Source organism: Arthrobotrys flagrans, assembly GCF_004000055.1.
Source record: "Arthrobotrys flagrans strain CBS H-5679 chromosome Unknown unitig_0, whole genome shotgun sequence".
Taxonomy (NCBI): Eukaryota; Fungi; Ascomycota; class Orbiliomycetes; order Orbiliales; family Orbiliaceae; genus Arthrobotrys; species Arthrobotrys flagrans.
The window spans coordinates 438,006-463,323 of NW_027137550.1; the positions used below are offsets into that span (position 1 = coordinate 438,006).

General features: G+C 45.7%; 13 protein-coding genes across 13 annotated transcripts; 6 read left to right on the forward strand and 7 right to left on the reverse strand.

The window, feature by feature from the left end:
* Window positions 1-3: 3 nt before the first annotated feature.
* DFL_003225 (uncharacterized protein) lies at window positions 4-1,515 on the reverse strand (the record flags this gene model as incomplete). Its single annotated transcript, XM_067632133.1, has 2 exons — window positions 4-1,308; window positions 1,507-1,515. The coding sequence occupies 2 exons, from the start codon at window positions 1,513-1,515 to the stop codon at window positions 4-6; spliced, it is 1,314 nt and encodes a 437-aa protein (XP_067490432.1).
* Window positions 1,516-1,693: 178 nt separating this feature from the next.
* Window positions 1,694-2,961, forward strand: DFL_003226 (uncharacterized protein; the record flags this gene model as incomplete). The annotated part of the gene is made up of 7 exons (XM_067632134.1): window positions 1,694-1,752; window positions 1,808-1,861; window positions 1,920-1,958; window positions 2,035-2,125; window positions 2,195-2,291; window positions 2,349-2,481; window positions 2,541-2,961. The coding sequence occupies 7 exons, from the start codon at window positions 1,694-1,696 to the stop codon at window positions 2,959-2,961; spliced, it is 894 nt and encodes a 297-aa protein (XP_067490433.1).
* A 146-nt stretch (window positions 2,962-3,107) lies between these two features.
* On the forward strand, window positions 3,108-4,280 carry DFL_003227 (uncharacterized protein; the record flags this gene model as incomplete). The annotated part of the gene is made up of 1 exon (XM_067632135.1): window positions 3,108-4,280. The coding sequence occupies one exon, from the start codon at window positions 3,108-3,110 to the stop codon at window positions 4,278-4,280; it is 1,173 nt and encodes a 390-aa protein (XP_067490434.1).
* A 513-nt stretch (window positions 4,281-4,793) lies between these two features.
* DFL_003228 (uncharacterized protein) lies at window positions 4,794-5,575 on the reverse strand (the record flags this gene model as incomplete). The annotated part of the gene is made up of 3 exons (XM_067632136.1): window positions 4,794-4,922; window positions 4,984-5,402; window positions 5,458-5,575. The coding sequence occupies 3 exons, from the start codon at window positions 5,573-5,575 to the stop codon at window positions 4,794-4,796; spliced, it is 666 nt and encodes a 221-aa protein (XP_067490435.1).
* Window positions 5,576-6,948: 1,373 nt separating this feature from the next.
* Window positions 6,949-7,284, reverse strand: DFL_003229 (uncharacterized protein; the record flags this gene model as incomplete). Its single annotated transcript, XM_067632137.1, has 1 exon — window positions 6,949-7,284. One exon carries the CDS (start codon window positions 7,282-7,284, stop codon window positions 6,949-6,951), a length of 336 nt encoding a protein of 111 aa, XP_067490436.1.
* Window positions 7,285-8,855: 1,571 nt separating this feature from the next.
* Window positions 8,856-9,948, reverse strand: DFL_003230 (uncharacterized protein; the record flags this gene model as incomplete). Its single annotated transcript, XM_067632139.1, has 5 exons — window positions 8,856-8,895; window positions 8,961-9,009; window positions 9,534-9,562; window positions 9,621-9,786; window positions 9,879-9,948. The coding sequence occupies 5 exons, from the start codon at window positions 9,946-9,948 to the stop codon at window positions 8,856-8,858; spliced, it is 354 nt and encodes a 117-aa protein (XP_067490437.1).
* Window positions 9,949-10,456: 508 nt separating this feature from the next.
* On the forward strand, window positions 10,457-10,811 carry DFL_003231 (uncharacterized protein; the record flags this gene model as incomplete). Its single annotated transcript, XM_067632140.1, has 3 exons — window positions 10,457-10,473; window positions 10,541-10,732; window positions 10,799-10,811. The coding sequence occupies 3 exons, from the start codon at window positions 10,457-10,459 to the stop codon at window positions 10,809-10,811; spliced, it is 222 nt and encodes a 73-aa protein (XP_067490438.1).
* Window positions 10,812-11,393: 582 nt separating this feature from the next.
* On the forward strand, window positions 11,394-12,099 carry DFL_003232 (uncharacterized protein; the record flags this gene model as incomplete). Its single annotated transcript, XM_067632141.1, has 6 exons — window positions 11,394-11,413; window positions 11,472-11,515; window positions 11,589-11,660; window positions 11,715-11,729; window positions 11,788-11,856; window positions 11,927-12,099. 6 exons carry the CDS (start codon window positions 11,394-11,396, stop codon window positions 12,097-12,099), a joined length of 393 nt encoding a protein of 130 aa, XP_067490439.1.
* Window positions 12,100-12,725: 626 nt separating this feature from the next.
* DFL_003233 (uncharacterized protein) lies at window positions 12,726-15,485 on the forward strand (the record flags this gene model as incomplete). Its single annotated transcript, XM_067632142.1, has 4 exons — window positions 12,726-12,761; window positions 12,853-13,549; window positions 13,619-14,261; window positions 14,543-15,485. 4 exons carry the CDS (start codon window positions 12,726-12,728, stop codon window positions 15,483-15,485), a joined length of 2,319 nt encoding a protein of 772 aa, XP_067490440.1.
* Window positions 15,486-16,033: 548 nt separating this feature from the next.
* On the forward strand, window positions 16,034-17,221 carry DFL_003234 (uncharacterized protein; the record flags this gene model as incomplete). Its single annotated transcript, XM_067632143.1, has 2 exons — window positions 16,034-16,144; window positions 16,211-17,221. 2 exons carry the CDS (start codon window positions 16,034-16,036, stop codon window positions 17,219-17,221), a joined length of 1,122 nt encoding a protein of 373 aa, XP_067490441.1.
* Window positions 17,222-17,757: 536 nt separating this feature from the next.
* Window positions 17,758-18,251, reverse strand: DFL_003235 (uncharacterized protein; the record flags this gene model as incomplete). Its single annotated transcript, XM_067632144.1, has 3 exons — window positions 17,758-17,858; window positions 17,936-18,132; window positions 18,232-18,251. 3 exons carry the CDS (start codon window positions 18,249-18,251, stop codon window positions 17,758-17,760), a joined length of 318 nt encoding a protein of 105 aa, XP_067490442.1.
* A 3,219-nt stretch (window positions 18,252-21,470) lies between these two features.
* On the reverse strand, window positions 21,471-21,887 carry DFL_003236 (uncharacterized protein; the record flags this gene model as incomplete). Its single annotated transcript, XM_067632145.1, has 2 exons — window positions 21,471-21,727; window positions 21,794-21,887. 2 exons carry the CDS (start codon window positions 21,885-21,887, stop codon window positions 21,471-21,473), a joined length of 351 nt encoding a protein of 116 aa, XP_067490443.1.
* Window positions 21,888-22,304: 417 nt separating this feature from the next.
* Window positions 22,305-23,575, reverse strand: DFL_003237 (uncharacterized protein; the record flags this gene model as incomplete). The annotated part of the gene is made up of 4 exons (XM_067632146.1): window positions 22,305-22,381; window positions 22,463-22,742; window positions 22,798-23,485; window positions 23,547-23,575. The coding sequence occupies 4 exons, from the start codon at window positions 23,573-23,575 to the stop codon at window positions 22,305-22,307; spliced, it is 1,074 nt and encodes a 357-aa protein (XP_067490444.1).
* Between the last annotated feature and the right edge of the window lie 1,743 nt (window positions 23,576-25,318).

The following is a 25,318-nucleotide window of genomic DNA, read 5'->3' on the forward strand; positions in this document are numbered from 1 at the left end:
GTATTATACGCTTGCGTCTGCTAACCACCGGCTTCTCCGCTCTCTAGATAGGGATCGACACGATTTGCAACGTATACCCTTCTTCATTTCTTCTTTGTTTTGGTTCATCCTCAACCTGTGCAATCTGACCAATCTCTTGAACCTCTCTCGTGACAAGATCTCCATCAAATCGTCCAACTCTCTTTGCGGCATCAACATATTAAGTTGATGAACCCCGCCCCAATAATGAACCTTCGCCTCAACATCGGCATAAAAATGCTTATTCATATTATTCTTCAAGATCTTTGGATCAGAAAGCATACGAACGGTTGTTAAGTTCATATATTTTTCGATCTCGGTGATACGACGTGTAACTCTCCATTCTTCGGAATAGGCGAATCGAGCAGTTGAGCCGGCGGTGAATGTGAGGTGGGCCTTGTCGAGAGTCTTGAGTGGTGGGCGAAGCATTATTTCCTTGCGATCATCTTCGAGGTATGCCTGCTCCATTTTCCTGTGAAACTTCTCACTAGGTTCAGGCCCACGGCGCCCAGGCCAACGACAAAACTCTGCACAATTGCCCCAAGGAATATCTTCAGCACCTTCGCAAAGATACCACCCGTTCCTCAATCCCTTTTCGTGAGCAATTACCAACTCAAGTTTTAAAACTTCCGCGTTTTGTTTCGTCGTAAATGCTCTAACTTTTGCAGCCCTGTACTTCCCATTTCCGAAGTTTATAACTTCACGAGTGATGTAATCGACATATTCAAGGATTGCTTTGTTATAACCTTCTTCAGCGGCTTTAGTTCGAAGATGTGGGTGTTGATTGGTTCTTTCGGCTGGATGGCGGTAATACTTTGAGTGTTTTGGTATTTCTTTTTCCTCGGGTAGGTCTCTAAACTGAACGATATGGGAGTTTTGCTTGATTTGTTTATCGCCGATTATGCCAGCATAAGAATGATATCTTTGTCCAACCTTCTTATAACCAGTTCGAGCCTTGAGTATAAACTCAACCGTTTCTTTCCTATTAGGTTGGCTGTGCTTTCGAAGTTTCCTCCGGCGTCTGAAAGCTTTGGTAAACTGGACCTTAACAGGGTCTGATTGCGTTCGCTTTGGTGGGAATGGTAGTTGCTCTTCTGGGGCTTCCTCTTCGGTCCAGTTTTCGTAGTCACCGTCGTCTTCAACAACGACCGGTAATGGCTCTTCTAGCAATTCGACAGATCCGAAGGGGTTCTCTGGGTAATCGTCGTCGTTTAGTTTGGCGTAACTTCCTTGTGGTGTGTGATCTGTGGTGATAAAGTTATGCGATTCGCGAGAACCGAGTATAGATAGCTACAGCCTCATCCTCCGTTCGTCTAACGGGGTAGAGCGATGAGAGAAGGATGGAAGAGCGACGGTAAGAGAAAGAAGAGGGAGAGAGGGAGAGACGGTGAAGTGTAGAGAAGATAGAGGAGAAGACGCGTCGCAGCTAGCTGACGGTATTCTTATAAGCAAAAATATTTTGTGGAAGTGCAATGCTGTCGACAACACCTCTTCCATATTGTGTTGAGACGTTGTGTTTTGAGTACTGTTCCTAAAACGGCATTTCTCGGCTAAACCTTCTCCTAGCCTAAAGCCCAAGATTAACCGCGCATAGATGTTCTTCAGCCACGAACGCAATGCATCCGCAGAACCTACAAAGCCTCAAAAGTCATCCTAAGTGAGGATACCCAAGGGTATGGACCGTTTCCGAGAGTTAGTCTCGAAGCTGAACGTCGGGGATTTAAGTCGAACAAGGTACGCCGATTCAATCCCCACCTACTAAACTCACATGCTGACGAAACCCCAACAGAGATCCTAGCCCACAACCTCCAGCCCCAGAGAGAGTAGATAAGCTCGAGAAAATGTATGAAAACATATATCACAAAGATTTTAGGGGTATATGCTAAACTTCAATGCAATAGCATCGAGCAACTCCCTGCCACAAAGGCTTTCGTTGAAAGGTTCGCTGTTGCCTCGTCTAGTCTTCGGATCTGGATTCTAGAGCTTGAAGAACATTAGCTTACGTATAAGATACAGTCTCCCTCATCATAAAGTATCCGAAAAGGGTGCGGAAAACGATAAGAAAGCCGTTGAAGCAACGCAATTGCTCTATCGGGTGGATGATCTCGTACGTTATGCACAGACTATATTGTTATTGAGAAGGAAAGAAAAAGACATACTAATAACGTGTCCACAGATTCAATCCCACGTTACCGCAGCCCACGATCTACGGAAATACGTAGAGGAGATATCGAATGTAAAAACACAGATTGCATTTGCAAGGGAACAAGCTTGTAAGAAGCCTCATCATTTAAAAACAGTTTAGGGGGGGTTATCTAACGAGTGTCCAGACTCAATCCACCAACAACTCATCGAAATCGACCGTGAACTTAATCAAGCAGAAGCAGCAGTTTCAAATGTCGAACTAGACCGGTTACAACAAACCGAAGACGCTATTTTCGAGAATTATGCGAAAGCGAGGAGGTATGGTAACATAACCAACAGTCGTTTAGTCTTTGTTGCTGATTATTGTGCGTGTACAGAGCGGAAGTAAACCGTAAGAAAGAAGAGTACGCTGAGAAGCTCATATCATTCCAACGAGATCGATACGCAGTATCTCAAGACTTCGGACGCCCGAGAACGAGTTCACGACCTACGGTTCTTTCGAGGGGTCCATCGCAGCCCACTACGTCTCAGAGTTCGCAAACGGCAACGGGAGTAGAAATTCAACGGGACGAAGGGGCGCATTCGAATAGACTAGATGACTTTCTTGGGGCAGAAGAAACGTCTATCAAAGAACCAGATACGAGTGGTGTAAAGTCAACAGAGAGAACCGAACGAAAGGAAGTAAAGACGAAACCGAAGAAATCAGCACGGATAACCCGACCGGGTATGCTACCAACGAAGGCAGCACCAGCGAGACCTAAAATCGACATTATGGCCGATGAAGACTTCCTGGACTGAAAAATCACATCTACAACAATACTCGATTCCATCTTCCAAACCCCATACATTTTGTGGTCTAGCTGCGCCACATATCCCACCTACCAGCGCCACATATCCGTCCCCCGCCAACCACACCGCCACACCCCACAACCTTCACTCCACCGATGTCTACCACAGCCAGTAATGCCACCCCTCTAACCCGCCCCCCGCGGCCTCCCAAACCCCCCAAACCACACCCTTCAATCACCGCCCTCTCAACCTTCCTCTCCACCCTCCCACAAACCACCAACCCCACACCACCTTTCCCCTCCAAACTCCGCTACGACATCTACGGTCCCCTCCTCCTCCTCCCACCAACCTCACCACTCACGACCTCACCATGGAGTACCTACATCTCCTCCCTCCCTCCCGAATCCCAATCGGGCCTCTACGCCTCCCTCGCCAGATCCCTTAACGTAACGCACATAGCAATCAACTCGCCCATCCCCTCCAAATCCGTCGATCATCAAAACGCCATCCGAGCACCACAAATAACCCCAGTGTATGGCACCTTCGGTCCCCTCGATAGCACGGACTTTGAAAAAGTATTCTGGACGTCAACGGTGCAACATGGAGTTTTTCAGACGTGGTGTCCGTTGCATACTATGTTTTCTCGAGGGAATATTACGGAAAAGGCCAGGATTCATGATATAGTCAAAAGTCAGCTAGAAGAGGCTAAGAAGGGTGGGGAGGAGGGGGAGAGGAGGGTGGGTGCGGTGGATTTATTCGTTGGAATCGGGTATTTTGCGTTTAGTTATTTGAGGGGTGGGGTTGATGTTGTCTATGGGTGGGATATCAATCGCTGGAGCGTGGAGGGGTGTAGGAAGGGGGCTGTGGGGAATAAATGGGGGGTTAGAGTTGACCCGGGGAGTAGCAACAGCGACGGAGGCACCGAGGACGGAGAGGAGAGATTGGTTCTATTCCAAGAGAGCAATGAATACGCCCCGACCAGACTACGGAAGGTCAAACAACAGACTCAGGAAGCAGGAAAACAGTGGGTCGATATACTCCATGTGAATCTGGGATTGCTACCCACCAGTTCCGGAGCTTATAAAACTGCTCTCGAAGTTTTGGGATTAAACGATGGGGTGAAAGAGGCTTGGATACACGTTCATGAGAATGTTGCGAAGGAAGATGTTGATGGGATGAAGGAGAATATTGTGAAAAGATTTGGAGAGTCGAGGGAGGAGGTCGAGGGGATGGGGGATGTGGAGGTCGAGGTTGAGCATGTGGAGTTCGTGAAGAGTTGGGCGCCGGGGGTTTGGCATTGTGTTTTTGATGTGAAGGTTTCCCGGTAGATGATAGATCGGGTGGGAGATGTGAGATGGTGTACATTTTAAAATAATGGGATGGATTTGTTGGGTCTTCTTCGCTGAAGGTTGTATAAAAATCGCTAGACAAAAAAAAGGAAGACGTGTGTATTCCGCCGTGGTGACATGAAACAAAATCCATCATGATCATATCCGATCCCAAGAATTTTAAAAGAGATAAAAAAAAGGAAGCTAATTCCAACCGCTGAAGCAGAGAGTACCCACCCATATGCCTCCAAATACTTTGTTGAGCCATAACCCTCCTCCTAGCCCTCTCATCCAACTTTTGCTGATCCCGGTCCGAACCCCCATTTCCCCCTCTCTCTTTCTCCAAAGCCTTCCTAGGCGTATCTGTTCCTTTTTCAAAGTTTTTCTAGCGTTATCAATCGTTGGTAATGGTGGAGGGGTTGGTTTGGAATGTTTGGTTGCAATCGTAGGCCTAACGGTGGTAATGGTCGAGAATCTAGCCCACGAAACGCCAGCAGGGGTAAACACGGACTGCTAGTGGTGATCACCGCCTGCAGCAGCGTTGGGACGCTGGACTCTGAATTTCGACGGAATATTCTTTTCGATTATTTTCAGGGTGGCTTCGCGGGCCCAGCGTTCTTCTTGTTCGTGGTCTTCGTCGTGCTATTCCCATTTACCAATATTAATATCTGGGTCAATTGGGGTATTCTGGGAAAAAAAATACCTTCTTAAAATGCGCAATATCCTCCGGATGAACCAAATCCTCCTCTTTAACATCCCCATCCCCATGATACTTCTCAAAGTGGTGTATTTCGTATTCATACTCATCATCACCGTGATGACCCGTTCCCAGCTTAAAATCCGGTAACCTCTTGCCATCTTCTATCGCTGCTTCGAATTCTTCTTTCGTAATAGCAGAATCAGCGTCCAAATCCATTAATTTCAAAACTTCAGAAACAATTTTTTCGCGTGTTTCATATGGGATTTCTTTCCCCTCGTGGCCCGTGTCATCGTAGAGGTGGCCGGTGCGGGGGTTTATGCCGTAAGTGCGAAGGATTTCGTCGTGTGTCCAGGTGTGGGATTGGTCAAAGTCGTGGATGTGGAAGAAGGAGGCGGCGTCGAACTCGTCGAAGTGGTGTTCGGCTGTATATAATATTAATATCGATATTAATACGGACGATAGATTGAGAATACATACCGATCATATGGTCAGTAGCCCAATCGCCGGTGAGCTTTCGCTCATCGCGATGGGGTGAGCCATGAGATAGGACGCCGGTGGCGACGGAGAGAACGAAGAGGATGGTTACGGTCCTCATTTTGATATAAATCTGCGTTTAAAACCCGAAGTTGGAGATTCAAATACAGAAATCAAATATCATAAGAAGGAACGGGAGGTGAGGTAAAAGATATGAATTGAAGTATCACCTCTGATATTATTACTAGCTCAGGGCCAGACGAGTGAACTGTTACAGGCCAATTGGCCAATCCAAGGACTCGGAATGGCCACCGCTGGTGACATGGTTAAACTCGAGCTTAAAGGGAACGAACGCATGCGGAAGGTCGGCTGCGGACAAACGCTTATTCGGCCACACAACACATCGGCGTTAGACCACGCATGCTGCCACAGTTTACAGGAAAATTATGGCGGAAACAGGAGAAATTATTGGGAATTCTCATCGAATGGTTGGATAAAACGTGCAAAGCATACGAATGTATAACTTTCTTATGACCTACAACCAGGTAAAGCTTCAAGCTTTAGCAATCACATTTTAGGCGGCGTCATATACACCCTTTGGGGATCGAGATCTGAATCATCGATACGATAGAAAACCTATTCTCGTTAACTAGCCGACTAACAGAACGGAACATTCGACACATAGTCTAGTACAAGATACCAATTCAGGCACCCTTCTTTTTAGCGCTCAGGTTTCTAGAAATAGAAATCTTGTGTTTTAACTTTCAAGTTTGTGAGTTACAAGCTATGGTACTGGTAAGGGCCGAAAAAGGTGGTAACCGTTGTAATCAACACAAAGTCGAAGTAATTTGCAACAAGGCTGCAGAAATAGGCATGGCATTTTGAACCAGGCATTGGTGGAAGAAAAAATTTATATCGAATAGTCCAGCCCAGAATAAAGTGGTATCCAGTGGTATCCAGAAGCCCTGGAAATTATTCATAGTGTTATTATTATTGCGCGGCATGACATTTTAAGGATCAATCCGTATACAGACTAGTGTCTCATCCTGCCTTGTGGCATTTGCGTATTTCTTTGATATCTTGAACCGGCTAGCATATATACGATTGCATTTCTTTCAAATTAATCAAAATTGGAACCAGCATTGATTCCGATTTTCATAAATTATAGGATATTTACATTACAACTTTTACTGGATGAAGATTGATTTTGAGATTTTGAGATAGCCTTTTTGATGTATAGAATAATAGGTATGAAACGATGTTAAAATTTTTTAAATGTACAATGTGAGCCAATGGATGTAGGCTCTTGCTATATATACATTTCGAAAGGAGACCACATCTTGTTCGAAATTCACAAATGTACATCTGGTATGGTAAATTGACGCATATACATTCCCAGCTGGCTCCGTCACCTTCTCCAAATTCTCCCTCGCTCCTCCGCTCACGATGACACGCATGGGTGCTGCCAGTCGGGTTACGGTACCATCTCCCGATTTAGCCACATGGAGTATAGGACGAACCGGCGCAGCTAGAGCGAGGTCCGTATCGACAGCATTCCCCGCTTGAAGCGCATTGGTAGACATCGTTAATCCCACCGGAACCCAAGGAGGTAACAGCACCGCACCGTCCACAGTAAACGCCCGCCTTGGTACCTTCCGCGCATTTGCATTTGTTGCTTGAGCAGGCGCGTTTGTCGAAGATGTTGCCTTCTAATTCTGAGACCTCGATTTCATCGTTGACCATGCTGACGCCAGAATTGGTGTCTGGCACGGCGGCAGCCAGGACGGTGGCGATGAGGGGGAGTAGGTAGGCGAGTTTTGAGAGCTGCATCGTATTGGAATAATTTCCTGGGGCCCCTTGAAACCTCGGGTTGGCTGATGATTGAGAAAGCTGGATGGGTCAATCGAGGCCTCTTGAGAGAACTGAAGTTGAAAGCCGGATTACTGACTAACCTTTATATTTATTCTCCGCCTGAGCTGTTTTGCTTTGATTATGGTGATGATGATGATGATGATGATGATGGTGATGGAAAGAGAGAGGATAACCAGAGAGTAGATTCGAGGGCTTATATACTTCTCACCGTACCTAGCCCCTCGGTATTTCGAGAGACCGACCAAGCCTTCACGGCGATACCCGTAGGTGAGAGCGCATATGGGAGCTGGGGTCCGGCAGAACTTTCTCCGAAGAAACTCCTGCCTTGTAGTTACGTTTCGACAAAATAAATTTCATAAACGACTACCATCTCAGAAAGGACAAGAACCCAAGTGTATAACGTTAATATCACCATCGACATTGCCCATTGCGGCAGGTGTACAAACTGTAATGGAATCTGATCGTAGCGTAACGTTGATTATTACGTGAAGCAGCCGATTGCCGTGCCCTACTATATCAGGAAGCTGGAAATCTTCCGAACAACGAAGAGATCTTGTAAAATCCGGGGAATCGGGGAAGCGGAGAAAGTTTTCTCTGGGCTATTAGCAAATCATATATCATTTGCTTTTAGACTTATATTTGTCTGCCAATCAAAACTACTATATAGCTCGATGGTAACGTCTGCCGGTAGCTCTCTATAAAATATAACATTTTATCTTTATCCTAGAGGGTGATGGATATCAATATGACAGAAGATAGATACTGAAGCCTATTCTACACAGAAGATGATGCCTGAAGAATCCTTCTGGCCAAGCATGTATGCCATGCGTGTGTCATTTCGAGTTTTGTCATGTCTGATGGTTGTCGATAGCAGTTGCTAGAGCATATGGCTTGTTCTGGAAGCAATACATTCCATTTCAGTGAAAGTTCGGACTTCAATCCCTCGACTAAACGCGTGTTCATGTTCGAAGATATGGGAAGGTGAAAAAGCTCTTTTCGGCTATTCCTGGAGTACATCTAAGGCAGTGCTAGAAATCCCGGTTACAGGGCCATATCAATAAGCCTGAGAAGCGGGGGCTCGCTTCCGTGACGCTTCCAAGTTGAAAGTGAGATCAGGAAGGTGCTACAAAGTCATATGTCCCCCTTCCTTGTTTCCGATGAGGGGTTAGATATATGCATACGTAACTTTGCTGGCTATTAAATTCACTGAGCAACGGCACCCGGTTCGAATTTCTGTGTTAATTTCTATAGTATCCGTACCTGCATATGTTGTACGACCGGGGACGCCTATTTTCCTTAGTATGGCAAGCTGTGGTTGGAAGCCGAGTGCCGAGCCTTGGTGAATCTCTCGTCTCGCTTATCGTTTTGAAATAATCGACAGGGTATCGTGGAGTTATGAAACTTTCTGTGAGATGAGGTGCGGTCGAAACAAGCGGTATGAGGGCCTGTCACATCATACTTCCTATACAGGGTTGTGACAAGAAGGAGTAACTTATGGGGGGTGCACGTGTAACGAGGATGCAAGAGCGTTAAGAATTGAAAGCAGAAGCTGAAGCGGTAGAAGGGGCGCTGCGGACGGATGTTAGAGAGAAACCACAAAAATAATACGGAGAGACGGACACTGGATAGGGCACCTCGTCTTAGCAGCAACAACCTTCACACACATATTATCTTTGTTCTGATCTATAAGTAATTCCTAGAAATGATCAACGATATCCCTGGAACGAAATATCCATGGCTTCTTCTTTGAGAGAGTATACGAGAAAGAAAAAAAGCCTTGGTGGGATCCTGGGGACTGGTGTAACAATGCCGAAGAATCCGGTCACGGTGTAACGGTGTTGGAATCTGTCACAAGAAGAGTACATCTATTTAAAAAAAAACCAAGGATACCCCGCATTGATGACTCGTTCGGCGTGTCGACTCTATTTGGAAAGCAGTTTACGCAGTGTACAGGAATAAAAGGTTGGATGGACATGTACGGTGTACATAACCAGCAAGATGAACAGTACTACTTGCGAGTATGGAATAGAGCTTTATTATGCGCTACAACCGTATATCTAGGTGGGTCCTAAACGATCCATCACCAATGGAGCCTCTGAGACTGGAGTTTTGGAGATTCCCAAAGAAAGCAAGTGACTAACGGCCTTCCCTGCTCCGGAACAACTTCCGATACTGTGTTGAGAAGTACCCAGGCATTATTCAGATACCTATTGATATCTGGTACGAATCTATTGTTCTTCATCATCTGTGTCAGCGTTTCGAGGACGTATACAGGGACAATTACATGTACAAACACTTTGTCAACTCCAGGACCGAATTTTGGGACCCCGTGGGTACCGGTATCGCCATCCGGGCGGCCATCTTTCAGGCCACTTGGGTCCTTCAAAGCGTACTTGCCTGTTAGTCCCAGGCCATTGAGTGTTCCGAGTTCCGTCCGACAGTATATGTTACTCGTGCACTCTGATATAGTCATTTACAATATGTTAGTACTGGTAGCATATATATTATATAGAGAAAAGGTATCGGGAAGAGAAAGAAATATTGATACGTACCGATTCGCATCCTCTCCGTCATGGTGGCGGCCTTGCAGCATTCGCAGATGTAGTAGACTTTTCGGCACATTTTGTACGAATCCTAGGTTGGTTGATGTGATATGGTATCTTTTTTCACTGAATTTTCTTGCTGGAGTAATCGTTATAAGAAGGAGATGGATTATTGAAGAGGAGAACTACTCGAAGAAAGGATTTTATACAGTGCTAGAATTGGATTGAGAATCGAGGTTGAGATCGATCATAAGTCTCAAATTCGTCTATGCATGCTCGAGTACTCGTAGACGCAGCCGATATAAGGTCATAACTCCAAAGTCGTTTCGGAAGCGCAAATGTAAATATCAGCAGCTATGATCCCTACATCTTTTAATTTATTCATTCGAGTGGGTCAAGGAAGACTTTCCCGTCAAGTTTTATATCACCATCGCGCATCGACAGGGTGGAGGTAGACGGAGGCACGGGACACTTTGTGTTGTGGACTGTGTTGCGACCAAAACGAGCCCCTCTCTTTGAGCTGTTCTCCAACGCCGTTGACTTGCACTCATCCCACCTCCTGCCAGCTATCGCTCAATATAAACAAAATGATCGAAGTCACTTGGTAAGCATACACTTTCTACCCCTCTACATTCACCCTTTCTATATACTAATATATTGAGAAAAAATAGCAACGACCGCCTCGGCAAAAAAGTCAAAGTAAAATGCGAACCCGACGATACCATCGGCGACTTCAAAAAGCTATTAGCCGCGCAGATCGGTACTTCTCCCGAGAAGATCGTGTTGAAGAAGTGGTATACGACGTTTAAGGATCATATCACCCTCGGGGATTATGAGATTGGGAATGGAAGTTCTATTGAACTGTGGGTCCTCTCTTATATATTATATTCCTGGTGAAGTTGGTAATGCTAATGGAGTGTGATGGATAGGTATTATAGTTAAACATACTCTCTAAATGGACGACCGACCGAGTTAACCTCAAGGGCATTGCAATGTGTATACGATATACGAAAGGAGGGGAAGGAAGGAAGGGAGGAAAGAAGAATGTTATGTTGTGTTATAATGCTCATATCATAGACGGCGCAAATGGGAGTTCTTCAATACAATACCATCATACATCATAGTCTGCATCTACGTAGTCCTCATATATTCCACCTAACCTCGTATATATCATGAACCAGCTGACGAGGCCGCCTACGCTATCACTGTTTAAATTATTTCTTCAGGTGCGATGAGGAAAGAGGCGTCATCCGCATGCCAAGACAATGCTATAGCTCCACTTCCATGGCCACCTGCAGCTTTCCCGCTTTCCTCTTTAAATACTCCACATCTGTCTTCCCCCCACCGCGTATCTTCAAGCTATTCTCCCTCGCCCTCTCACCGTTCTTATTGATACTACACACTTCTCTCGGACGGAGAAGGGTAGTCGCCGGGTTTAATAGTACCTTCTATCGGACTGGTTTCGTCTAGCCCCCGCTCTTGATTAACTACGACTACCGCGCATTCTCGGTCAAGTAGCACACGATGGATCTCGGACAGGCATTGTGGGTTTCGCGATACCCGATATCACACTAATACTAGCTAACATTTAATCTATGGCAGTCGCCTTACGAATTTGACGGTTGGAGGGTTGATGATATTCGGAGGTTCGTTATTATACTTTCTCATCCTCATGACCCCACAGAGAAGGGAAGGTTGCTGATATATTGATTGTGATAGGAATCGCCCAATTCTTCGACCTGACGTTGCAACATGTTATCCTTGGAGTTTACATTATCGTATTCGGTGCCGGTATGTCTATCCTTTCCCAGGTCTTATAAGAATAGAATACTAATTATATCATAGCCACCGCCCTCCTCGGTACTCCCACCCCTCACTATCACTACCACTATCACAATCTAACCAATTTAAACCACAGAATTCCAAATCCCACCCCCGGTCAGCCGTTATGCAAACTTTATGTTTTCGTTCATCGGTCGTGGAGCTTGTATGTTTCTTTCTTCCCATCCTATACCTATCTGTTTCAATTTACTAATATAGATGGTGGTGTGAAATAGTCTACATCTTCACCGGCTCAATCTTGTACCATAAATGGTGGCTCAGCTGGGTCCCCGGCAGTATTATTGTACTCGTTGGTATTGGATATATTGGATTGGAATTTGTGCCGTCGATAGAGCCGCCGGAGAATATGAGGGAGGGGGGGTATGATGGGCTCGGGGATACTGTTTGATTCAATTCTACACAAACAATGGAAGGGAGACGCGAACAAATAGGGATTATGGAATATTAGAAAGGAGGAAGGGGAGATGATAGGGAGGGAAAAAAGGTAGGATGAAGGTATTAAAATGGCATTTTTTTTTTTTGGCGGTGGCTTTTTGACTTTGGTAAACCAGACAGATCTTATATTGTTGGTTTCTGTTGTTCTAAGCTGGCTTATAATGATGTCAATTCGTTAATACAAATTACGATATTACAAACTTTCCAGAATAAAATCAAGAAAGTCCCCTAACTGAGGTAAATACGGGGCTATGGTAATTAGGACTTTGCGATATCATGACATCCAGTTCTGTGTTATATGTTGAGTCGGTTAAGCATTGGCGTTTAGATCGCGTCTTCCCAACTTCACCACGTTTTCAACCTCATCGCCAGAAACCCACCAAACTAACTACACCTCCACCGCAACTAACTACCTCCGCTACCTGCGGCTATCATCCTCAATCTAACAATCATTCCCGTGCCGATATCTAACTATCCACCACTTCGTCATCCGTGCCATCTCCTTAGCTACTACTCAGTAGTTAGTTGAGCAATCATCAATACACAACCGCCAGCCTCGTGCCGGCACCCACAACCGCCATGGCCCTCCCCGGCCTCGACATAACCGACTCAATTGTTTGTTTGTACCATCCCAACCATCCCAACCACCCCTCCATACCCTCCCCAGACCGCTCTCCTAACCCTCCAGCCTTATTTGTAAATCTAGGACTCCTCTACAATCCTAACCCGCGAACTGAAACCCAACCAAGAATTCCGCTTCGAAGTAGCTCCGACCACTAGTATCACCATCCGCCTAACCGCCGGCACCGCAGGTACAGCCGAACTCTTCGGTACCGAATTATCCAAAGGTCTTCCGTACACCTTCACCTGCTGTAAATCCGCGATATACACATGGACCGGATGTTCATTATCCATCGAGGGGTCACCTTCGGTGGAATATATCGCCGAAGAAACTCCTATGGCAACATATCTAAACCTCCATATTGCACTTGAAAAACTCCGTGTCTCAGCTAGTGACTGTCCACCCACTACCGAGGGTGCCCAGGGTCCCAGGGTCCTACTTATTGGACCCCCAGACGTTGGGAAGACAACGGTGGCAAAGATACTTACGGGGTATTCGATACGACAGGGTAGGAAACCGATGGTTATAAACCTCGATACAGGCGGAGAAGGGGTGTTGTCTGTTCCGGGTACGATGAGTGCCGCTAGTTTTGGAAGTGTGATGGATGTCGAAGATGGGTTTGGGAGTAGTCCTATGAGTGCTCCGTCTGCTATTCCGGTTAAGTTGCCGTTGGTTTATTATTATGGGTTGGAGACGCCGGAGAGTGGGGTTAAGAGGTATAAACGGTTGATTTCGAGGATGGCGGTGGCGGTTAACAGTCGCTTGGAGGAAGATATTGAGTGTATTCCCCCCTTCTTATCAATATCAACACGGCAAGTGTAGTTTTTACTGACATGATGGTTTTAAACAGCCAAAAACACCGGCGTAATAATCGACACCCCATCCTTCGACAACCAAACAAACGGCGATCTAATCTCATACATCGTCGCCGAATTCTCCATAACCGCAATCGCCGTCCTAGGTTCCGAACGTCTCTACAATACAATGCTAAAATCCTTCTCCCCATCTTCAACAAACATCAACGTCATCAAACTCCCCACCTCAGGCGGCTGCGTCGACCGTGATATCCCCTACAAAAAATCACTCCGCGACGCAACAGTAAAAAAATATTTCTTCGGTGATGAAAAATGTACTTTGAGCCCTTACACCGTCAGTATCGAATTCGATTCTCCCACTTTTTCGTTATGGGAGACAGTAGATTCTTTATCTTCGGAGAGTAAGAGGAATACATCGTTCCTACCGATTGGAGAGGATGAAAGTAGTTTGCAGATTGGGGAGGAGGATGTGGTTAGGAAGTTGACGGCAGGGGAGGTTGATAGTAGGTTTGAGAATTTGGTGGTGGCGGTGTTGCAGGTTGATGCTAAGGATGCTGGGGCGAAGGAGGTGGCGGAGAGTTCGGTTTTGGGGTTTTTGTTTGTACAGGAAGTTGATGAGAAGGAGAGGAGGGTGAAGGTTTTGAGTCCCGTGCCGGGGAGGGTGCCGGCGAAGGCGCTGTTGGTGGGGAAATGGCCGGAGGGGATGTTTTTGACTTGATTGATAGAGATGGTTGTGAATTGGGGTTGATATAGAAAAATGAAATGAAATCGAATGAAACATTTGATCGGAGAAAGATCAATTTTAAACCAGGACTACAATACAAGAAATGTAGATATCATTACAACCAAGACTTGAAGAAAGTCACGATCACACACTACCCATCTCAACGATTCCGTTCAAACGGAAATGCTGTCGCCAAAATCCAACATCTTGGTTCTAAAACCCCTTAAATCGATAGCAATATCCTTGATGCGGAAATCTTGATAGTTATGTCGGCCCCGCTGAGCCCTTTTCAGGGATTAACGATCGATCGAGTCTCGTTCTTGGGGAAAGGCGATCGAAAGATATACATACACTTCCTCACCCGCCTCACCTCCTCCCACCCCTACAATAGCCACCCCCACCGCACAATCCGCGTAAAATCCGGCGGTAGCATCCAATCCGCCATCTCCATCGCCAACCCCGGCACCACCATCTCCGTCCCACCAGGAACTTACCGCGAACAACTACTCATTACCACACCGAGCATAACCCTCATCGGGCATAACGCGATCCTAACCCCTCCTCCCTCTTTCATAAATAACACCTGTACAAACCTTGCGGGAGCGGGAACGCAAGCTGGGATTTGGATTTCGGGGGATGGGGTGGTGTTACAAGATCTAAAAGATTTTAATGGAGAACACCTCAAAGTCTTTTCCGTGGGGTCTTATATTAAGGATATTATAATAACGGGGTTTACGATTAAAAACTTCGGTGGTCTAAATATCGCCATCGTAGGCTGTGAAAACACGATTATTGAAAATAACGCCGTTAGTAGTGCTTCACAATACGATATCCTCACTGTCGGATCGAAGAATAGTAAGATACAACAAAACACCGTCCTCTCCACACCTGGAATATTCCCTTCCTACTTCATAGGAATCTGCATGGACGACACAATAACTGTTACAATCTCCCACAACAAAATCTCAAACTACTTCATCGGTCTCTGCGTACAAACCCCACACGCACATATATACGAAAACTACGTACACGATGTCTGTGCCGGCGCGTTCGTAGACCCCGATATCAAGAATGCTAGGATCGAAAGGAATGCTTTTAAAAACAAACCGCTGGATGTCCTAACACCCTGGGGTCTTCGAGCGGAGTTACAATTTCGGGCGGGGTTGGGACGGTGGTGAAGGGGAATTGGTTCGAGAAGCTGAGGAATGGGGTTGTGGTTGTGGATGATGAGGAAGGTGGGGTTAAGACGGTGGCGAGGGGGAATGTGGTGGGGGGAACATTTTCAAAGGGAATGAGTTGGATGCCTTTGTGAATTCGACGGGGAGAAATGTGGTTAGGGGGAATTATGGGTCCAAGAGGTCGAGTCCTTCGGGGCTTTGTAAGATTTGGGGTGGGAGCGGGGGGTATGTGTGAGGAGGCTGTTAGGATTTGATGCTTTTTTAAAATGTATAAATATATATATATATATATGTTGAGATGTTTATTTTATGACAGTGGCGATGTGTACTATTTATCAAGGTCATTAATCTTGTGGATGTAATATAATATCAACGGTTACTCGACATATTTATCCTCGACATCGAAACGTGACATTTGTTGCATATTCCGCGTTGTCTCCCTTGCCAAGCCCTGGCTCACCTCGGATCCTCCCGCACTGCGCATAAACATCCCTCCCCACCATCACCACCTTCATTTCGTTAAAGAAGAACATCTACATGTATATTTAATGTCCTCCGAGTTCCCCCTCCTCTCGGGGCAGGGGCTCTACGCCTCCGATATCATCGGCGACGGCGACTGTCTTTTCCGCAGTTTCAGCGACCAGCTGTACGGTCATCAAGTATAGTACATCCCCTCTATCCCTCCATACCCACCTTCAAATACTAAAAAAAAGATCGTTCTAAAGGATAGAGCAACAACCATCCGCCTCCGCACAACATCCTACATGCGCCGTCACTCCTCTTACTTCAAACTCTTCCTCTCCGTTCCACCTCCTACACGAAAAGCCCGTTCTTCATCGACTACTTTACCAAATGAGGATACCGTCGACCGCGTCTTCGCCGACCACGTAAAACGGATGGAAAAACCGGGTGTTTATGGGGATAACCTCGAAATTGTCGCCTTCGCCCGCTGCTACAACGTCGATGTAAAAATCTACCAGCGAGAATTCGCATACCTCGTCTCCGGCGAACGAGATGCCGAAGAATCCGATGATGAAGACGATAATTCCATGCTTGGGAAGGATGAACCGATACCCGGACCTAGAAAGGTACTACACATAGCATACCACGATTGGGAACACTACTCCAGCGTTCGAAACATCGATGGTCCGCATAAGGGTCTTCCTAATGTGACTCCAAAACCGTTGACAGAGGAAGGGAGGCAAAAGCAGCAGAAGATTTTGGAGGAAGGGGTGGTTATTATGCCGTGGATGGAGGATGTGGTCGAGAGGAGTTTGCCGGGGGATTTTGCTGCGGGGGTTAGTAAACAGAAGATTAGAGAGGCGTTGGAGAGGTGTAGGGGTGATGTGGGGTTGGCGGTTAGTAGGTTACTTGATGAGGCGGAGGTTGAAGCTGAGAAAGAGAATGGGGATTTGGACGCAGATGGAGAAAAAGTGGCGTTGGAAGAAGACCTCGGCCTGGACACAGGAGGACCTACTCCTGAAGACAAAAAAAGACAGAAGAGAAAGACGCCACAAAAGAAAGATGCCCCGCCGCCGGGGAAGCAGGGGAATAAACAAAAACGGGAAACAGCACGGGAAAGGAAAGAACGACAACAGAAGGAAAAGATTGAGAAGAAGAAAGCTAAAGCTAACGGCGGCGGTAGTGGCGTCACTTCGGGTAAGGACTCGAAGGGGCCTACTGCTACTAATAATCCATCACCATCGAACGATGGTATTAAAACCCTGCATGTATGATTATTACCACTGCAATACCCCGGTTGGTCCACAGGATCAGATTGCTTCTACTTATGCAGAGCTAGGTAGTTAGATTACTAGACTAGAAGTAATTTAGGTAAAACCAAAGAAAGAACAAGGCTTCAAATGTTCGAATAACAATCATTACCGCCTTCTTAAAGATAAAAAATGTGCAAGCGTAGCCGCTCCATGTAATAGTAGGTAGTACGCAAAAATAAAAATGTTTGGAGACAATGTATTGCCGTAGACCATTATGACAGTTTAACCAAACCAACGAAAAACTAGAACACATGGATTTACAAAAGCCAAAAAAAGCGACCGGGTATGCTTCCTCCCCCCCCCTAACTTTTCATCTAAAATCCAATCGGAATCTCCTCAGGCTCTCGTTGTTTCCCTCCAGCAGCGGCAGGATCTTTCTTAAAGTACCAAATCAACAGACCGATAACAATAACAATAAACCTCCCATAATTGTTCACAAAGTTGAGGGCAGCGTTCGGAGGAGCCTTTGAGAACGGAGTGACAGGTTCACCGGCTAGTCATTCCTTGATAGCGGTTTCAACTGCACCTTTAAGAGCCGCCGGATTGGCGCCGACGACTTCGCTAACTTTTTCGCCGCCGCGGAAGATCATGAATGTTGCTATATATCACCGAACAAATCGTTAGCCATAGTTACTGATATGGTGATGAAAGGAAAGGGAGGGAAGGGAGACTAACGCATAGCTCTAACACCATACTCAGCAGCAACATCAGTGACCTCATCAACATCGACTTTTATGAAACTGGCGTCTTCGATCTCTTTCGATAGCTTGTCGACGAATGGGGTAATTTGCCTGCAAGGGCCGCACCATGTGGCGTAGAAGTCGACGACAGTGACTTTGTCCTTTTTGATCACTTCGTTGAATTCCTGTAGGCTGTTTTTTATATATGTATGTTAGCATCATTGAAAAATATGGAGTTTCGGATAAACGGCAACGGATTTAAGAGCGAGAGAGAGAGGGGAGAATACGGACCTCTTAACTTCGGCAACCATTTTGATAGGTGTAGTAGAGAACTGTCTAAATGACTGGAATTTCGTGGTTGGAGGCGGGATAGTAGCTGTAGCTGTAGTAGTAATTATAGTGGGGTACCGTCCGATGAGCGAATTTGTAGCTGCGACAGTCAAAAACCTCTTTGATTGAACAGAAAAATTTAAAGACGACAGACGAACGGTCGACAAGGACTTGATGGTCCTTATATAGTTCGGGGAAGCCAGCGTTTCTTGTTTAATATTTAATACTTTAATCGCTGTGGTTATTTGGAGTGTGGGGGAAAAAAGAAACGGAGGAAAGAAGAGGAGGCGGTGTTTTTTTTGACGAAGAAGAAAAGCGATGAGGTGATGCAAGTTTAAAGGATGTTTGTCAGCCAATGCAACAACTTTGGGGTCCTTCTAATCCTTGTTATTATTAGTAATGCCACAATGTGTACTAACGGGATGTCCGCGAATGAGAAATACTTGACGGTATGATTATGAATATGACTTCGATGACGACGGCTGTTACAAAAAACAAGTAGAAAAAAGGAACTTTTGATATACTAGAAGGCTACAATGTGATATGAAGCCCATCGATTGATGTCAAAGCGGGTCCCATATATACCCTTCTTCTTTTTGTTAACGAATAAGTTTCGAAACTTGTCTCCCCTCTTCATTACCACTATAAACTTGTGGATAGCTGGTGGGGATAAACTCAAGGAAGCTTCGGCAGCTTTACTATTTGCAGCCCGAACTCGAATAGTCCCGAATGAACCTCGAAAAACTTATACCTTACCAATACCGGCCCTACAAAAGAAAGAAGCAACCGGAATAGCCTGGAAACTAGCAGTCATACTTGTCTCTAATTCAAATCTTTTTTTTAAAAAAAAAAGATTTTGGAATGTTATCGAAACCCACGATCTCTCATCAAATACAAAATCATTAAAAATAAAAAATGGAAATAGGAACACCACAGAGAGAAAAAAGGTGGCATGATACCTCTACCCCCGGGCACTGTAGGGATGGTGGTGGTACAGCCATGCAGCAGACTGACTCGTGCCTTTTCTTCCTTCGGTTGAGATTTGAGATAGTCTACAGATCTTGCGGCGGGGCTGAACCGGCGTACATGTCATAGCTGCGGGCTCGCCTTGGTTGATCGTTTGGTAGCTTTGGGCTCGGGCTGAAGAGAGACAATTTATGGGCGTTTCGAAACATTTACTCTCCCATACTATCAATTGCATCATTATACCATGCAAGCATCGTGGGTTCGAATCAAAGTCCAGAATTCAAACCCACATTTCTTAGCCAATGCCACTAACCAAACCCAGTTAGCGCCACAAACATGTAGTATTTAAATTCGGCTCGGCCGAATCAACACATTCTCCCTTCAAACTCAACCCCACCATCTACGGGATTAAAAACTTATCCTCAAAGCTTGGATATACTTTCTTCACAAAAACCTTAGCCTCAGGGACTATAAAGTTTCTAAGGTTTTCAGGGGTAGACCCTATTTCTGGTACTGTCACGCTAAAAAAAACGTGGCATTCCCGCTTCGAACCCACGCTCGATGTTCCACATGAGCTTAATTTCTTTACAATGTCGTTCATTGGAGGAATTATTAAGACAAAGTGTCCCGTCTGCCCATCACTATTACTCTCTTCGGGATGTCCTATGAACCTTCATACTCAAAAGAACTATGCAATGGCCATGTAAAACCAGACCCTAACAATCTAATCCCTTCTCCTTTCATGAAAAAAGAACTCCCGCAATGATACCACGCCCCTTCACAATGGAGAGTGAAAAAAAGGTACCCCCCCCCCAAATGGCTATGCACCCAATACTCCCCTTCAATCTCCAACATTCTCGCCTCCCTCAACATCGTCACCGTCCCTCCAAACGCCGCAACCGTCGCCCGCTCAATAACCACACAAATCCCCAACCCGGCCTTCGAAAAAAACTGCCACCTCCACTTTGCATAGTGCCAATACTTCTTATACTTCCTCCCAAACACCCATAATTTAAAAATCGTTCTTATCGCAAGCATATTCGACGCCGCAGCCATACAAATCCATACCATACAGACACACCACATCGCGAACGGTGATGTTTCTAATGGCCGTTTCTCTTTATCGTGGTTATTCCATCGATGGTGTTCTTGCCGTGCAACGCCGAACCGGATGAGGTAGATTGATGTTACTACTGTTGCTGGCATGCCGTGTTGGTTTAGTCTTCGCTTTCTTTGCAGGAGTTTGCGTCGACGTTTTTCGGGCGGGGCCATGACTTCGAGTTCTCGGTTTTTGCATATTCTCTAATAGTCGGCTACTTTTTGTTAGTTTTCCGTCTTTGGGGGAAGTGCGTGGACGCGGTGTTTGGCTAGGAAACGGTCTATGCGGTTTGGTTTCTTGGGGTCGGCGGATTGTACTGCCGCTGGATGAGGAGGTGGAGTCGGACTATGGATCGACGTCCCTTTCTAGAATTTCTATGGAGGCCATGTTTCTTTTATTTTATTACTTTATATATGTTCGATGGTGTCTTAGGCTCGAGACCTATGGTGTCTATGATATGGTATTTTTGTTGGATTTTGGAACCACCTGCGTTGACACGATGTGATCGACTGATATATCGTGGAGGATCTCTTTTTAATTATGAGAGAAGAATGGAAGAATCAAGTGGCGCTTAGCAGTGGCGAGGGAATGGTTGAAGTTGTTTGGAAAGATCGAAGCCGATGAGTATACTATCGCCATAATGCATAACATCTTCTCAAGTCTGAATTCGAGGCTAATAACCTCATCCATACATACATGCATGCGTTACAATTGATACTATCACTAATACTACTTTGAAATAGTAAAGTAGTGTGAGTATATCTAAAAAAACAGAAAAGAAACTATACACCCTCTAGGCCTCAATGTGTACAAGCCCAGGCCTAGTTCACAAGGCAAGACTTACCCCCTCGTAACCGTCAAAAACGTCGTCGTAGTAGCCTCAGCGACCCTCGCAGCCGTCTCCACAAGACTCGTAGTAATAGACGACTCCGTCATAAAATCCCTAACCCCCGTCGCCACAGTCCAAACCTCTGATTGCTTTTCGTCCACATCCAAGCTCTAAAACCAACAATCGCTGACAAAACCGCAAAGATATAAATATCCCATATATACGAAGTATAAATCTTATCTTTTTCGTAAGATTCAAGCGGGATGACAAGTTTTCCTACATCGACCATGAAGGCGAGGCGCATTACTAGGCAGAGGAATTGGAGGAGCCTGTGACGATTAGTTGGAGACTAGCGGTTTTGGCGGATTGGAGGCTGGTGCGGACGGTGGTGGCGCCGGACCAGAAGGCTATTAGGGCGCCGAAGGTTCCACCGACGGAAAGCATTACGCCCAGCTGACAGACGCGGATGTAGCGTTGGGCGGGTGGGGGGAGGGAGTCGATGCCTAGAATACGCGCTTTTTCGATTTCGTTTAGTTGGCGTTGGGATTTGACGGCGTCGCGTTCTATCCTCCATAATCAGTTAAATCATTCGGAATCTGTGATAAGTAATAGTGATATTAAAGACATACCAGTAACAAATTTACAACACTGCTGTCCAAAATTATTTATCAACCCCGCCATACTATTCGTATTAACATTCGTCTCCGCAATATCCTTAATCATCATCTGCAATTGATTTCTATTCGCCCGTTCGTTTGCGATCTGTGGGAGTCGGATGTTGACTCGGGCAAGAAGTTTTAACTGTTGAGCGATAAGCTAGTCGTTGAAGATTGTGAGGGTATTTACGTTGGTATAACGTTAGTAGTTAGAATTAGTGTATTATTGTATTAAAGTATTAACCCTTGGTAGTCTAATTGATCTTGTAGTGGTTGAAGTCGGGGAATCTTCACAAGGGTGGGTGGCAGAAGGCCATTTATAGAATCAATTTGTTAATCCAAAGATCGACCATTCGGCTTCCAAAGTCAAGACGAATTGTTAATTTTAGACCTCTTTGGAATAGTAAATTTTGTTACGATCTTTCTTTTAAACGAGTTGAGGGAGTCTATTTTTGGATATCACGGCGCCAGAACATCTGTATTTCTACAATTTTGCCGACAAATTTAGCGACTCCTTCACAAGCGCGACGGTGTCCTCCGACATGCCATACGAGGCTTGGTCTATTTTAACATGTTAGCATATTCTCATCCCGGATGATATCTTCAGAAAAAAAAATTTGAAAATGAAGGAGAAAAACTTACATCCCCACCCAGCAGCACCATAATTATGAACAACCTTAACCCCATCTATAACCTCCTTCTCAATCCTCGCGCCCCCTTCCCTCCACGGCCTTAACCCAACACCATGTCGAATGATATCAAGCCCCTCAACACCCTTTCCGCCAGTAAGCTCAGGACAAACGTCTACGCAACGTTTCATAATCCTGTTTGCAAGGTTTGGATCGATTTCTGGTGACCAGTTTCCCTTTTGATAGCATCCGCCAAGGATAGTGCCGCCGCCGGCTGCCCGCATCATTATATACTTCGTTCGTCAATATAATTAGTAAATATTTTAGACGTAGTGAAGTGGGACATACCAGCATCTCATCATCCCCATCATTAACCGCCGAAGTAGTATACATCCCCGGCGCTTCATTTCTAACCAGCACGATCTGTCCTCGCGCGGGCATAACCTTCTTATCCTCCACTCCCCCAAGTTTACATGCCAATAGTCCCGAGCAGTTGACGACTACATCCGCCTTCTTCCCACTGAAATGCATATCTGCCGCATCGGTAATATGCTTAACTATACCCCTCTTAAACACAACTCCATACTTCAAACACTGTCCCAACAAATACGGCAAATAAATCGCCGTATTAATACACACGCTCTTAAACGTCGTACCCGACTCTATCCCTTTTGGCAATTCCCCCTTTTCGAACTTTCTAAACCCCTGGACAACATTCTTAAACCATGGTTCTTCGTCTACGAGGTCCTTCATGAATCCGGTGACGGGGATTCCTTCTACGACAAAAATGTTGGCGTCTTGGACGTGAATACCGCTTTCGGGAACTTGGGTGGCTAGACGCATTAATTCGGGGTAGGTGGAGCGTTCCCATTTACGACTGGAGTCTTCGGCGATGGAGAAAGGGAAGTAGTTTGCGCCGGCCCAGGGGGACGTGTATTCGATGTCGTAGTCGCCTGGCATGTGTTTGGCGATTACGGTGACTGAGTGTCGGGATTTGGCGAGGAGGAGGGCGGTGGTTAGACCGGCTACTCCGGCGCTGGTGGAATTGTGTTAGTATGTATGTACCATTGGGGGTGGTAGGGATATATGGGATGTACCCAATGACTACGATTTTGGCGGAAGACATTGTTGTGATGTTGGATTTTTGGTGCTACAATGCAATGTGTTTTCCAATTGGGAGGGAATTGAAGTATGGAGTCGAAGAAGGGAAGAAGCACAAGATACAAGGAAAGCCTTGGGGTAAAGTATTCCCACTAAATACTCAAAAGACTTTATCGAGCTCCGTATCTGATCCCGCAGGAAGCTATTGCATCGGTCAGGCCATATCTAAAATTCGAACAGGTCTGGATTGCCTCCCGCCCCAAAATTTAAGCCAAAAAAGTGGGTCCGCGCGACGGCCGTTTCGATAAGCAGGACAAGCTTTCACACGGCTACCTGCGCTCTTTCCCTTGCCTTTTCTGTCTAACCTGTCAAACGGTACTTAAACTTGGTAAAAGTAAACGAGTGAGCCGGGTAACATTGACGGGAAAATTGGAAAACACCTTATGCGGGATTCTATGGCGGGAAGATTTGGCTTTGGAACCTGGGTTTTGGCGGGATTACCTAAAGCGGAGCTAATGCGGCTGCTGCCTGTTGCTAGAGTTGTGATGGGGGAACTCCCCCTGGTAAATACCGGCTATCGATAGTGAGGATTTGAGGTTATCGAGGCATTCCTCATGCCAATGGCTGGTTTGCGGAAGTAATAGTCGTGATATTGAGATATGGGCTGGAGTACGTAACGTTTGAGGGTGATAACCGTCCGCCTTTGGTCCGCGGGAATCAATGGGTTTTCCGTCGGGTAGATTTTGTGAGACTTTACCAGTTGGGCGTGAAGTTTGTAGATGCAGCTAAAGGCGAAGTAGGTCGCCCGAACGTGGCAATCTATCTCGACATCGAAAACCTCGAGGTTTGTTAGTGCTAGCAACACAAAAACTCCAACATTTCGTCGCCTTCAACTTTGACACGCGTAAACGACTGGAGACTGGACCGCTTTGACACGACATTATTAAAATGGGATAAGAACAAAAGGAATAGACCATTCAGACACATACTAAATTAGTTTTGAATCCCAAGCCTCGGAGGAGAAAGTCAACAGATACCTCCCGGTTTCTGAAATTTCGACTAATCAAGTTGTGGCTAAGTTAAAGTACCGAGCTGACAAGATTTCGATAGGGAGAGCTCTTCAAAATAGAATCCATACCAGGCCAGAGTCCTGAAATGAATGCAGCTTGATCCTAAACGCTATCGAGTACTGAGTCATACACACGTATTGGGATATTTTTCCTTCCTTGTGTTCGTGACTATGTAGAACAAAGATGAATATCTTTCTACCTGTTCAAGATATTCCCTACAGGATGGGAAAGATGACGTTATGGAATACACTTCAGATCCGAATTCTAAAGAAATTCTCGTGCTCCATACCATATTCTAACAAAGATACTAGATTAATCAGGAATTTCTCGGGGATGGTAGCTAGCTGCTACTGATAGTGTACTGTTTGTTGTGTTATATATTTTTTGAAGACATGGCATTGAGATCTAACGTTCACACTCTTGCTTCGGATCCTTTTATGACATCTAGGTACGAGATTAGTGTCTACTAAATTCTGATACCGTGGTGAAGTTCCAAAATTAAGATGGTTAGCTACCTTCGCCCGTACCCTGACATCACAGAGGGTTATTTCTGACCGAGATCTTGAGATATTACCTGATCGATAAAGGCAACAAGCAAGAAAAGGAACACCCTAGAATGAAGTCGTGTGATAATAGCCCTTCGTCCCGCTAGACCGCTAGGTCGTATGGTAGGCTGGCTTTATGGCGGATTTTATGGT